This window comes from Hemicordylus capensis, chromosome 9, assembly GCF_027244095.1.
Source record: "Hemicordylus capensis ecotype Gifberg chromosome 9, rHemCap1.1.pri, whole genome shotgun sequence".
NCBI lineage: Eukaryota > Metazoa > Chordata > Lepidosauria > Squamata > Cordylidae > Hemicordylus > Hemicordylus capensis.
This window is the reverse complement of record NC_069665.1, coordinates 30396134-30409422: the sequence shown is the minus strand read 5'-3', so window position 1 is coordinate 30409422 and position 13289 is coordinate 30396134. Positions and strand designations below refer to the sequence as shown.

At 51.9% G+C, this 13289-nt stretch overlaps 1 protein-coding gene across 1 annotated transcript; it reads left to right on the top strand.

The window, feature by feature from the left end:
* The first annotated feature begins 2256 nt into the window (after positions 1-2256).
* LOC128334410 (thyrotropin-releasing hormone receptor-like) lies at positions 2257-11109 on the top strand. The gene is made up of 4 exons (XM_053271227.1): positions 2257-2417; positions 4956-5493; positions 7074-7497; positions 8397-11109. Exons 2-4 carry the CDS (start codon positions 5108-5110, stop codon positions 8829-8831), a joined length of 1245 nt encoding a protein of 414 aa, XP_053127202.1. The 5' UTR covers positions 2257-2417; positions 4956-5107; the 3' UTR covers positions 8832-11109.
* The last annotated feature ends 2180 nt before the right edge of the window (positions 11110-13289 follow it).

Below are 13289 nucleotides of genomic sequence, written 5' to 3'. Positions count from 1 at the left end.
AAATGAACGCTCTATTATACATGAGAAGAAAGGTCGGACGTCACTGGGTTTGGGGCGGTATTCTCGTTTCAGCCCCTTGATTAGCATGAAATGAAGCACAAGAGCAGGGAGACGAGGTTATGCATTTGTTAGTGAAATATATACAAACAGTCAAATCCTTCATTGGAGTAAATCAAGGCATTGTTACAGATATGAGCAGAATTCTAATTTTGCACCAGCCTTGGCAAGGGGCACTGGTCTTCAGAAGAGAGGATACGACAAAGTCTTGAGCACCGTAATGAGATTCAACAGGGGACCTTTCAGTGCATACTCATTCTTCAGTCCCTGCGTCTTCTCGCTGGCATCCTGTGCCTCCTTACTTCCTACACTAACCAGATGTTAGGATGAATAATGCAACATTATGCATTTAGCAACCCATCTCTAGACACAGAAATATATATACACACATATATACATACATACACACATGTATATACATATATACATATATAAGGATCACCCTTATTGATGTGTAAATCCACTGGGGCAATTTATGTTCAGCCAGAGTTTAAGGGGGGAAGTTTAGAAAAAAGACAGTCATGTGGGGATATGACAGTGGTTCATGACATCACCTCTGGTGTTGGAAAGATAATTTGTTCTCCCTCTCTCATAAGGCCAGAATTTCGAGATCACTCAATGAAATTCTTTGCTGGTATATTCAAAATGGACAAAAGGAAGTATTTATTCATTCAATGCGTCATTCAGCTGTGGAATTCATTGCCACAAGGGACAGTGCCAAGTCACCTTGTTTGAGCAGCAGGCTACAAAACCCAGCAGTCAGCTAAGAGACGCTGCTGGAGCGACTTCTCCATTTGCTGTGTTAGCCAGCTCTGAATTCTTGTGATCAGCTCTGGCTGTGGTCCTGACCTGTTGCCCTGGCAGCTGTCCAAAGCCTGGGGCGTGAAAGAGACAGGGACCAAGGATGGTTTCAGCACCAAAACTGTGGACAGCAGCCTGAATGAAAGGTTTCTCCCATCTGTACCAAGGATGGGATGCATCCTCCAGCATGACTGCAGCACAGATAAGGTCAAGTGTGTGCTTGCGGGGGGCGGGGGGAGAACAGAGATTCTCATGGTAGTTGAGTCAGAGATGTTATCCTAAGGCAACAACCTTGATCTACATGGATAAGGAATTCCAGGACTCCTTATAGGCCCCCACCAGAGTCCTGATGTGAATTGCCGCTGCCCAGAGCAAAAATAAAAAACAAAACCTAAACATATCAGGGTCAAACATGTAATTCCTAAGCAACATGTTGCTGTCCCTAAGGGGAGTGAAGGAGGAGGAGGGAGGTTGGATTGCCCTTTAGGAGACAGTGCCCACTTAATTCACTGTGTTCAGGTGTAGCCCATGGTGCTGGCAGTCCCAGTCTAATGTGAAAAGATGGTTATTTGCCTTGGAACTTCTCTCAGTTCTGCCGGCGCTCACCTCTGCTATTGTTTACACAAGCCTTTGTCTTGAAATGAAAAAGGAATTGTCTCCAGAGATCCTGTTTCTGCCAGTGGCATTTTCCCTCACTTTCAGTTTGATTTGGTCTCAAACTCCATGAATAAATCAGAAGCTGATCTTTAGAGGAAGAGTGAGAGAGAGAGAGAGAGAGAGAGAGTAGATATTGCTATGATTTGCTTTGCTTGCACAAAGACTAAGCAAGAAGATGTGCAAAGCTAGGAGGTGTGACACACTCTGTGGCATTGGAGACTGGGAATACATTTTGGAAAAGGCTCTAGATGACTTCCCCAAGGTCACTTAGAAAGCCTGTGGCAGAGTGAGGGACTGAACTCTTGGTCCACCTAGCTCAGGATTGTCTACCCAGACTGGCAGTGGCTTCTCCAAGGTTCCAAGCAGGAGCCTCTCCGAGCCCTACCTGGAGATGCTGCCAGGGAGTGAACCTGGGGCCTTCTGCGTGCAAGCAGGCAGGAGCTCTTCCACTGAGCAATGGCCCCTTCCCCTCAGGGGAATATGCTTATATTAAATGCATTTAATGTGTGCATTAAAAAAAAATACTCAGAGCACCAGCAGCATCTCTGTGAAATATGCTCCCTCCACTTGGTTCCTATACAACAATTCTGGCGATGATAATTTATTTCCGTGAAGCAGTGGGTCTCTCCTCTCATAGGTTAGCTTGCCAGAGTGGAGCTGCATCAGCTGAGGAGGAGTCCCCTTATATATGTGTGAGCGAAGCCCAGCATCAGCTCCACAGAAGGGTGAGAGACAGGCAGATGCTGCAAGGATGGCTGTGAGGGCAGAAGAAGCAGGAGACACAAACACCGCCCCAGAGCAGGGCTGAGAAGAGCTCTGGGGGGAAGGGGGGGCACAGCTTTCCTTGGATTCTCCCCACTCTGGGGAGGCTGCTCCAAGATCAGACGGTGATGCAAGAAAAGGTACGTACTCCAGGGGGAAAAGTTTAGTTGTGAAGATGGATTTGGGGGGAAGAGGCAAAAAGGTGGAAGGCGGGGGAGAGATTCAGGCAAGACGCAGTGGTCCCTTGGATGGCGGGGCTACCTGTCTGCTTCAGAGCATACTGGAATCTGCCAGAGTGCACCCTGAGGCCAAGGGACCACTCAGTGTGTCAAGAGTCAGCACAGTCTTGTGGCAGCAAGCATGAATGGTCCTCTTTGCTGAGCAGGCTCCACCCTGGTTTGCATTTGGATGGGAAACTACATGTGAGCACTGGAAGAGATTCCCCTCAGGGGATGGAGCTGCTCTGGGAAGAGCAGAAGGTTCCCAGTCCCCTCCCTGGCAGCAGCTTCAAGATAGTGCTGAGAGAGACTCCTGCCTGCCACCTTGGAGAAGCTGCTGCCAGTCTGGGAAGACAATACTGAGCTAGATAGACCAATGGTCTGACTCAGTATATGGCAGCTTCCTGTGTTTGGAGAGGAGAGCTGGTCTTGTGGTAGCAAGCATGAACTGTCCCCTTAGCTAAGCAGGGTCCACCCTGGTTGCATATGAATGAGGACTAGAAGTGTGAGCATTGGAAGAGATTCCCCTCAGGGGATGGAGCCACTCTGGGAAGAGCAGAAGGTTCCAAGTTCCCTCCCTGGCAGCATCTCCAAGGTAGGGCTGAGAGAGACTCCTGCCTGCAACCTTGGAGAAGAAGCTGCTGCCAGTCTGTGCAGACAGGACTGAGCTAGATGGACCAAGGGTCTGTCTCTGCATAAGGCAGTTTTGTATGTTCCTAAGACTCCAGAGGAGACTGGCTCCCTAATTAATTAATCAGTTATCCCACCCCTCCAGAGCAATCCTGCTCATGGTGGCTTACTACAATGCCACGATGTTGCTAAGACCAGCCTGAGAGAGGAGAAGGGAGATGGCGCCAGTGAGGCTTTGCGATCTCTGGTCACTGGGACAGGCACAGAGGCAACACGTTCCTTCCTAGAGGTGTCCGCCCCTGCCCCCCTGCCTGCAGTGGGGCTTAGAGAAAACTCACCCGATAAGGTTCCTTGCAATGGTCCACTGCTTTCAGCTGGCCTGGCCGTCTGCGTGGTTCATCTCCCCTTAGAATTCTCTCCTTCGACACTTTGCCTGCGAAGGAGGCACTGAATGCAGCCTTGGGACAGAAATCTTGGGCATCTTAATCCAGGCTTGCTGCTGAAAATAATGGCAAAAGGATTGCCAGTTCTCTGGCTCTCCCAAGCTTTGCTGGAATATTTTTTGTCAACAAAAAACGGGGAAGAGAGGAATTGAGCACGGATGAGGGCAGAGATGTCATGTGGACAAGTTAGGCCAAGAGGGGGTCAAGGAGTCTAAGTAGCTGGGGTGTTTTGGCTCTTTCCCACCACTCCTTGCTTCTCTACTACTCACCCCCTCTTTGAATTTCTGGAAGCCGGTCTTTGCCTTTGGCTGAGGTGTGGGGGGGGAATGTTGTCCATCTCCTTCCTTGGGCACGAGAGATGCGCTCCAAAACTTGCATTATGTGCAAATAGGAAGGGTAATTCAGGCTGCTTCAGGAATCTGGGACGCTGCCAATCACCTGGATAGCAGAGCAGAACAAAGATGATAACAATATTAGATTAGATTGTTCAGACGTGAAAGCATGAAGGCAAGACGGTGTGTTGAAACGCAGGTTGACACCGCTGCAATCAATAGATCTATACTTCTGCAAACCAGACGCTGCGGGGCAGGTTAGCAGGCAGGCAGATAACCAGAGGGGCGCTCTCGGTCCTCTGCATCCAGCCACAGAGCTGCCTGCAGCCCTGTTTTCACGCATTGTGCTCAGAGTCCTGCAAAGCAGCAGAAAAGTGACTGTTAAGATCAGGAGGAAGCGGCTTCTTCATTCAAATCCCTGCTCAGTGCAAGCAGGCCTGAGTGCAGCTTCCTTCCAGATAAGGCACAGCCAGGGAGGATGGCAGCAGGGAGGGGGCAGAATCAAGGAACCCGTCTTGCCCGCCAGGGAGAGGTTTTCAAATGGACCAGCCATTGCCTGGTTTTGCAACTGATTTAATCAGTTCGTGATTCAGGTGCATCTTAATGCACTGAAAACCCACCAGTCTGGGAGCACTAGACTCAACCACTACCTCACCCCTCATAATGGGGTTTCCCATTATGGGGCCAGAACCAGAAAGGTGATTTATTTGCATAGAGAAGCCTGCTGTTCCCACACAAGACGAGCTGGTCTGGTGGTAGCCAGCATGACTTGTCCCCTTAGCTAAGCAGGGTCCGCCCTGGTTGCACATGAATGGGAGACTAGAAGTGTGAGCACTGGAAGATATTCCCCTCCGGGGATGGAGCCGCTCTGGGGAGAGCATCAGAAGGTTCCACGCTCCCTCCCTGGCAGCATCTCCAAGATAGGGCTGAGAGAGACTCCTGCCTGCAGCCTTGGAGAAGCCTCTGCCAGTCTGTGTAAGGCAATACTGAGCTAGATGGGCCAATGGTCTGACTCAGTATATGGCAGCTCCCTATGTTCCTATGTACCCTCACAGGGACTATCAGAATTGGCAGACGGAAGCCACAGACGCTCTTTCCCAGGAGTGCAGATAAGTCTTGGTCCGTGAGGACTTGAGCCTTCGATCCTCTCCCTCACCCCAAGCAACCCGGCGCCACAACCCGGCGCCTGCACGGCCCACCTCTGGCCATGGAGAACAGCAGCAGCAGCAGCAAGCCGGACAGCCCCACCAATGTATCCCTGGCCAGCAGCGACGCCCTCTGGGACCTGCTTGGGTACAAGTCCATCTCGGTCTTCCTGGTGCTGGGTATCTGCGGCGTCGGCATCGTCGGCAACCTCATGGTGGTGTCCGTGGTCCTGACCACCCGCGACATGCGGACGCCCACCAACTGCTACTTGGTCAGCCTGGCCGTGGCCGACCTGATGGTTCTGGTGGCCGCTGGGCTGCCCAACGTCTCCGACAGCCTGGCGGGGACCTGGATCTACGGCTTTGCTGGCTGCCTGAGCATCACCTACTTCCAGTACCTGGGCATCAACGCCTCGTCCTGCTCCATCACTGCCTTCACTGTGGAGAGGTAAGCAGAGAGGCCGGCTGTGGTCCCGTCCCTGGCTGGCAGCGGCTTCCCAGGTCTTGGGCATCATATCAGTGCTGATGATGCCAGAGACCCATTTCCCTGGAAATAGCAGGGATCAGAGTTTGGGACCTTCTGGCATGCAAAACGTGGGCTCTGCCACTGAGCGACCCCCCCCCCAGAGGTGTAGCTATAATGGAACAGATGGGTTCAAAGAACCCGGCCCCCCAGCTCCCGAGGGCCCCCCAGCTCCCGAGGGCCCCCCAGCTCCCGAGGGCCCCCCAGCTCCCGAGGGCCCCCCAGCTCCCGAGGGCCCCCCAGCTCCCGAGGGCCCCCCAGCTCCCGAGGGCCCCCCAGCTCCCGAGGGCCCCCCAGCTCCACTCCTCTCTGTTTTCTTCATGATCTCCCTCACTCCGAGGAGCCGCCAGGGAGAAGGGCACACACAGGCCCCCTCTCCCCTAGCTATGCCCCCCACCCAGGAAGTATCTGTACTGCACATGGCTGCAATCGCAGGGTGTGAGTGGGCAGTTTTGTATCTTGTGCCCAAATATTTTCAGCTTCTTAGACCTCGTGTCAGTGGTATTAAGCTGGTGATTGGGCCGCCTGTTTATAGTAAGTACTCTTATTAAAAACAATATTTTTGAGCTGTTCTGGAAAGATGGTCGCAGACCATACCATACACCATAGCCACCTTTCTCCACAGCCCCACCCTAGGGGCATAAGGAAGCTGCCTTTTACTGAGTCAGACCCTTGGTCTATCTAGCTCAGTATTGTTTTCACAGACTGGCAGCGGCTTCTCCAAGGTGGCAGGCAGCAGTCTCTCTCAACCCTATCTTGGAGATGCTGCCAGGGAGGGAACTTGAAACCTTCTGCTCTTCCCAGAGTGGCTCCATCCCCTGAGGGGAATCTCTTGCAGTGCTCACACATCAAGTCTCCCATTCATATGCAACCAGGGTGGACCCTGCTTAGCTAAGGGGACAAGTCATGCTGGCTACCACAAGACCAGCTCTCCTCAGCACACCATACTGGGCTTAGTACAGAGTACTGCCCTCACAACACTGTCATAGGAACATAAGAAGCTGCCTTAAAACCGAGTCAGAACCTGGGTCCATCTATGATCTATCTCAGTATTGTCCACCCAGACTGGCAGCGGCTTCTCCAGGGTTGCAGGCAGGAATCTCTCTCAGCCCAGTCTTGGAGATGCTGCCCGGGAGGGAACTGGGAACCTTCTCCATATCATGCAAGCAGGCAGATGCTCTTCCCAGAGCGGCCCCATCCCCTGAGGGGAATGTCTTGCAATGCTCACTCATGGAGTCACTCATTCAAATGCAAACCAGGCCAAAGCCTGCTTAGCAAAGGGGACAATTCCTGCCTGCGCCCACAAGACCAGCTCTCCTCCCTGTCGGGCTCGGGGTCTCCTTTCACACATGCAGAGAAGCCACCCATGCCCCCCAGCTGCCCCCACACCCCCAGAGAGAGAGTCCCCTTGGCCCATAGTGGAGACCCTCCGACTCCTTCCTGCCCGAGGCTGCTCCTTCCTGCTCCCTGGCCTCACCTCTCCCTCCCTCCCTCCTCCCGCCAAGGTACATTGCCATCTGCCACCCGATGAAAGCACAGGCCATGTGCACCCTTTCGCGAGCCAAGCGCATCACCGCTTTCGTCTGGCTCCTCACCTCGCTCTACTGCACGCTCTGGTTCTTCCTGGTGGACGTCGCCGTCAACAAGAGCCAGGCCACGGAGTGCGGCTACAAGGTCTCCCGCAACCTCTACCTGCCCATCTACCTGTCCGACTTTGCCCTCTTCTTCGCCACCCCGCTCTTCCTGGCCACCGTGCTCTACGCTCTCATCGGCAGGGTCCTCTTCCGCAGCCCCGCCCTGCAGCAGCCTGCTGGCCTCACCGAACGCTGGAAGGGACGGAGCGGCCAGGAGAGGGACGGCACAGAGGAGGAGGACAGGGCCAGGCCGGGCTGCTCGAGAGCCGGAGTGCCCGTCTCTTCCAGGAAGCAGGTAGGGAGGCCCGCAGGGCTTTCATCTCTCCCAGTAGGGCTGAACCCAGAGGTCCCCTCCCTGCACACTCAGGACCCGGTGGGAGAGTCGCTTGGCAAGCGAGATGGCACAGCTGTCCATGGGGAGGGGAGGGGAGGCATACTGACGGTGTGTGTGTGTGTGTGTGTCCCAAAAGGCAGGGCACCAGAACAGCCCTGCTGGATCAGGCCCAAGGAAGCCTCTCTAGTCCAGCCTCCTGTTTCCCACAGTGGCCCACCAGATGCCGCTGGGAAGCCCCACAGGCAAGAGGGGAGGGCATTGCCTGCGCGCTTCCCAGCCGCAGAGACAAGCTGGGACCTTCTGCAGGCAAATCCACTGGTCGGTCTGCATCTGGCGGGACTCCGACATGCAGAATATATACTCTGCCACTGAGCTATCACCTCTCTCGAAATATTGATGGCTGGATGCCTCGGAAGCTGTCTTGTACCGAGTCAGTCCCTCTAGCTCACTCTTTACTCTGACTGGCAGCAGCTCTCCACGGTTTAAGAACATAAGAACAGCCCCGTTGGATCAGGCCCACGGAGGCCCATCCAGTCCAGCATCCTGTTTCGCACAGTGGCAGGGCTCTTTCCCAGCCCTACCCGGAGATGCTGCCAGAGACAGAACCTTCTGCCTACATTGCAGAGGCTCGAACACAGAGCCATGGCCCCATCTCTCCCAGGTCCATGCAGTTCAGCACTGCCGACCCTGCCTGGCAGCTGCTCTCCAAGGTTTCAGGCAGGAGTCTTTCTCAGCACGGCCTGGAGATGCTGCCAGGGAGGGGCCCACCTAGGACCTTTGGCAAGCCAAGCGGATGTTCTGCCCCTGAGCTATGCCTGCAGCTGCACCCCCTCCCACCCAGGCTCTCCCTTTCTCCCCAGGTCACCAAGATGCTGGCTGTGGTGGTGGTCCTCTTTGCTCTGCTCTGGATGCCCTACCGGACGCTGGTGCTGGTGAACTCCTTCATGGAACGCCCCTACCTGGACCGCTGGTTCATCCTCTTCTGCAGGGTGTGCATCTACGCCAACAGTGCCATCAACCCCGTCATCTACAACCTCATGTCCCAGAAATTCCGCCGGGCCTTCAAGAAACTCTGCAAGTGTGGGAAGGAGGAACGGCGGGGGCAGAGCGTCTACGGGGCCCCAGGCGGCTGCAGCACGAGGAGGGGTCCCGCCGTGTGCCCCCAGGCCCACCTCAAGGCCAAAGGGCCACCCGCCCCAAGAGGGGCCGGGGAGAAGGACCTGGCGACTTCAGGTCAGGGGTCAACACCCAGCAGAAGCGAGGAAGAGAAGGGGCTGGACTTCAGTGTGGTCTGAAGGGTCTCCGCCTTCGCTCACACTGCTCCACCACATCAAGGACTTGCTTTGCCTTTCCTAGCACCAGTAGATGCATGGCAGGAGCATAGACAAGCCTGGGCTCTTCTTCCCTCTGAACTGGGATTGCGTTCCGGCCGCTGAAGACATGTCTGAGGGTTTGAGCCAATGGCGGGTTTTGAGCTGGCAACCTGTGGGACGTTAGGTGGGAGAGACGAGCTGGTCATGTGCTAGCAAGCTAAGCTAAGCAGGGTCCACCTTGGTTGCATATGAACAGGAGACTAGAAATGTGAGCACTGGAAGAGATTCCCCTCAGGGGATGGAACTGCTCTGGGAAGAGCAGAAGGTTTCAAGTTCCCTCCCTGGCAGCATCTCCAAGATAGGGCTGAGAGAGAGATTCCCGCCTGCAACCTTGGAGAAGCCACTGCCAGTCTGTGAAGACAATACTGAGCAAGACGGAGCAATGGTCTGACTCTGCATGTGGCAGCTTCCTATGTGCGCTATCGCCACCTGGCCAGAGGAGGGAGCTGCAGGGAGGGCAGCAAGCCCCTAGTCCAAGAAGTGACCGCTGAGTTCTCTGATTCCGAGATTAAGCCACCCAAAGAGAAATTGCCGCCGGCGTGGGGAAACAGTTGGACCAGACCATGCACTCTGCACCACACAGAGACATGTAGTTGCAAGACTTCAGCGGTGGGCAGCAGCGGCACCCACACTTGAGCATCACAAAAATAGGCTCTGGGGACGGGGGCAAAACTGCCCTGCATATCATATGCGAGCTTCCACCAATCCTGAATGTTGCGGTCAGAAGAGCCTCCATTTCCCAGCAAATCTGGGGGCAAAAGTGGTGCTTTGAAACAGCAGGGAAGCTGTCCAGCCAAGGAGCTGGCCTGGCAGCAGGAGGGCAGAGCAACAGGCCTTCCCTGCTCCCCCCCCACTCCAGCAACTGGTATTGCCAGATAGGCTGCCTCTGAACAGGGAGGCTCCATCTAGCCATCATAGACCTTACCTGTTTCTACATGGATTTGTCTAACCGTCTTTTAAAGCCATCCAAGCAAGTGGCCATCATCCCGTCTTGGGACAGTGAATTCCATCAACCGATGATGCATTTGTATGAATAAATCCTCCCTTTTGCTCGTCTGAATCTACATTCCGTCCGTTTCATTGGATGACCTAAATTCTGGTATTGCGACAGAGGAAGGAAAAACTCATTTTGGCCCCACTTTCTCCATACAAGCACAATATCATTCTATAAATCTCACTCATGTCTCCCTTTAGTTGTTTTATTTATTTATGGTTAAATTTCTATACCGCCTTTCATTAAAACAATCTCAAGGCAGTTCATCTTCCCACCCCCGCGAACTAAAATTCCCAAAGATGTTTGCTGTCCCTCGCAGGGATGGCGTTTCCGTCCTCTCATCATTTTGGTTGCCCTGTTCTGCAAATTTCACAGGTCTTGTTTTGAGACGGTGTGACCCTTCCTCCAAGGAACTCAGAGTAATACAGGAGTTCTCAAACTTGGGTCTCCAGACATTGGTCTCCAGGTGTTTTTGAAGTACAACTCTCACCAGTCACCTAGGGATGATGAGAGTTGTAGTCTTTGGGCACTGTGGCTAGGGATGATAGGAGTTGTATCAACAACATCCGGGGACCCAAGTTTGAGAACACCTGCGTTAATATATGGATGTTTTTCTTCCAGGCTTTTTATTTAGAAAGAGCATGAAAAATCACATCAGAACTTGATGATAATTCCAGAGGAAAAGTCAAACACTGTCAACAGCTACAGAAACTATTTTTCAAAAAAGTAATCCACTCAGTCCTAAGGGTTCAAGGTGAATTTGAAATCCCTTCAAGAATTGCACAAACACAGATCTCAAACACTTCCAACAGTTCCTAAAATGCTAATCTAAAACATTAGAAAATCAAAACACCATCAAGCTTGGCAGCTCAAACTCAGCTTCCATCTGAAGCTGGTGGTGATGAGCAATTTATTCCTCCCAAGCATAATTCAGTAGGGAAGTTCAAAGAAAAATCACTTATTTAAACCTCCCACCCACAGGACTGGAAAAAGACAGGAAAAGAGAGAGAACAGGGTTCTCCATCTCAGCCCTGGTCTCCATCTGGTGGTGTATTAATGTGCTTTTAATCAAAAATGTATCATGCTCTTTAAGCTTGTTTATTATAGCCAGCATGATTTATGAACACCAAACATGCAAAGTGAGTCCCTATTTTCATTTTATTGTACAAATGAATATTGCCTCATTAAAAAGAGTAATTTGATAGACTTTCTGTCACTCTGGAGGAAAGTGCTGGATGTCTCTTTCATTGGTGCTAAAATTTGCAATTGGTTTTAAAAGAGTTTCAGCGAATTCTGACTCAGAACAGTAGCTGTGGAAGCCAAGGGGGCAGAAACCCAGAACTTTTCTGGCTTCAAGCCTTTTACCTACACGTGAGATATTACCTGTCTCCTCACATAATTGTCTGTCTTCCCAAGAGGCATGAAATTCATCCACGGGTTAACAAGATTTGACACTTTTCCAAAAAGGCCAAGCCCATGAGGAATAATTCGGCAAAGCTTTATTATATTAAAGCCCAACTGATTTACAAAGAATTAATTTATCTACAGCGGCAGCAGTGAGTCGGGGGTAATAAGTGGAACAATCCCACGAGAAAAGCGACAAAATTTCTGCAAAATACACAAAACTATCCAGCAGTGGGCGGGCTTTTTCAGGCAGGCACTTCCTTAGGATAAGGCCACCACCACAAAAAAGGACCTGCCCAATTCACTGATCTTTAAAAGGTCAAGTGTGCCAGCAAGTCGATTTTAACTCCTGGCGCCCACAGAACCCTGTGGTTTTCTATGGTAGAATACAGGAGAGGTTTCCCATTGCCTCCTCCCATGCAGTATGAGATGATGCCTTTCAGCATCATCTTATATCACTGCTGCTAGCAACAGCCACTGGAGAGGTGCTGTGCTGGGGCTGGAGAGGGCCAGTTGCTCTCCCCTCTGGCTAGATATCAGAGAATCACCACTTTAAAAGGTGTCTCTGCACACTCTTGCATATGCACATTCCCCAGGCTCAGAAACATTAAAAAACCCAACCATATATACCACCTTATATTTCCATACAACATCAACAGTGAAGAGCAAAGAGTGAGTTATCACCCTGCTGCCGAGGGCCCCCTTTCCCAGGGGCCCAAGGATATCCCCCCACCCCCCTAGCTCCACCCTTCTCTTGCCCCTAGATCAAAAGGAAAGAAGAGCCGTTTCCAAGGGCCAGTCAGCATTTGAGGAACCTCTGCTGCCACTGAGAAAATCTGTTTCTTCATACATTTGTGGGACCGAGGTGGATACCAGAACTTTCTCCAGCCCCAGTTCAGAATCAGAGCAGGCCCTGGAGTTTGGTCACCTCGCAGCACTGCATACCAGCCGTCTTCTGCGAAACCTCTGCTTGCTTATATGAAAATGTATATTTATTTATTCATTTATTAAAAGATCTAATATACTGCCCAATCCACAGACTCAAGGCGACGTAGAAAGCAAGAACAGCATCTGAGATTTTAGAAAAAGATTTCAAAGGGCAAATGCCTGGCGGAAAATAAAAAGAAGGTCTTAAAGGCTGAAAGGGAGGAGGCAGACCAAATCTGGGGTGGTGGTGGGGGGAGAGAATTCCAAAGTGAAGGGGCAGCAACAGAGAAAGCCCTTCCACAGGCCCCAAGGACCTTCCACTAAGGACCTCTCTGAGACCAGGGATCAAAAGAAGGGCAATCTGAGAAGATCTCAAAGGACGAGACAAGACTGAGTGGGAGAGGCAGTCCTGAAGGTAAGCAGGCACTAAGCCCTGAAGGGTTTTAAAGGTAAGAAGCAGCACTTTGAACTGGGCCCAGAAGCAAACAGGTAACCAGTGCAGCAACCCCAGAAGAGGTATCACACTATCATATCTTCTATGCCACTTTTAACGCTTCAAAGACCTCCTAAGCAACACACAACACACCTGTAATAGGCACCCCCCCACACACACACACTCCAAAAAAGAACCACAGCACAAATGCAATTAAGTAGAACCACAGCCAGCACCGATGGGAGCTGTTAACTGGATAGATCATAGCGGAAAGGTTGGTAAGTATGCACTTTGGAAAGCGTTTGTCACCGTGAAACAGCCACAGAATCTTTGCTGCGATTCAGGCCTTCAAAGAAAGGCAACCTGCTTGTTCGTGGAATTTCACAGTATGCTATACCCTCGGAGACATTGTCAAGCTGTTGAAAGAGAAAGGAAATTAGCAAAGAGTGCTCTTCTCTGCAATTATCCAGAAGCAAGGCTTCCCGTCAGGAGGAGGAGGAGGTTGGCAAAAAACGGTATACTTGTTCCTAACCAGACCAGACCAAGGCAGGAACATGTGCAATTAGAAGCAGCAAGACATTTTGGAAAGTGTCCTTCCTGCGGCCAGGAGCCCTTGCAGATG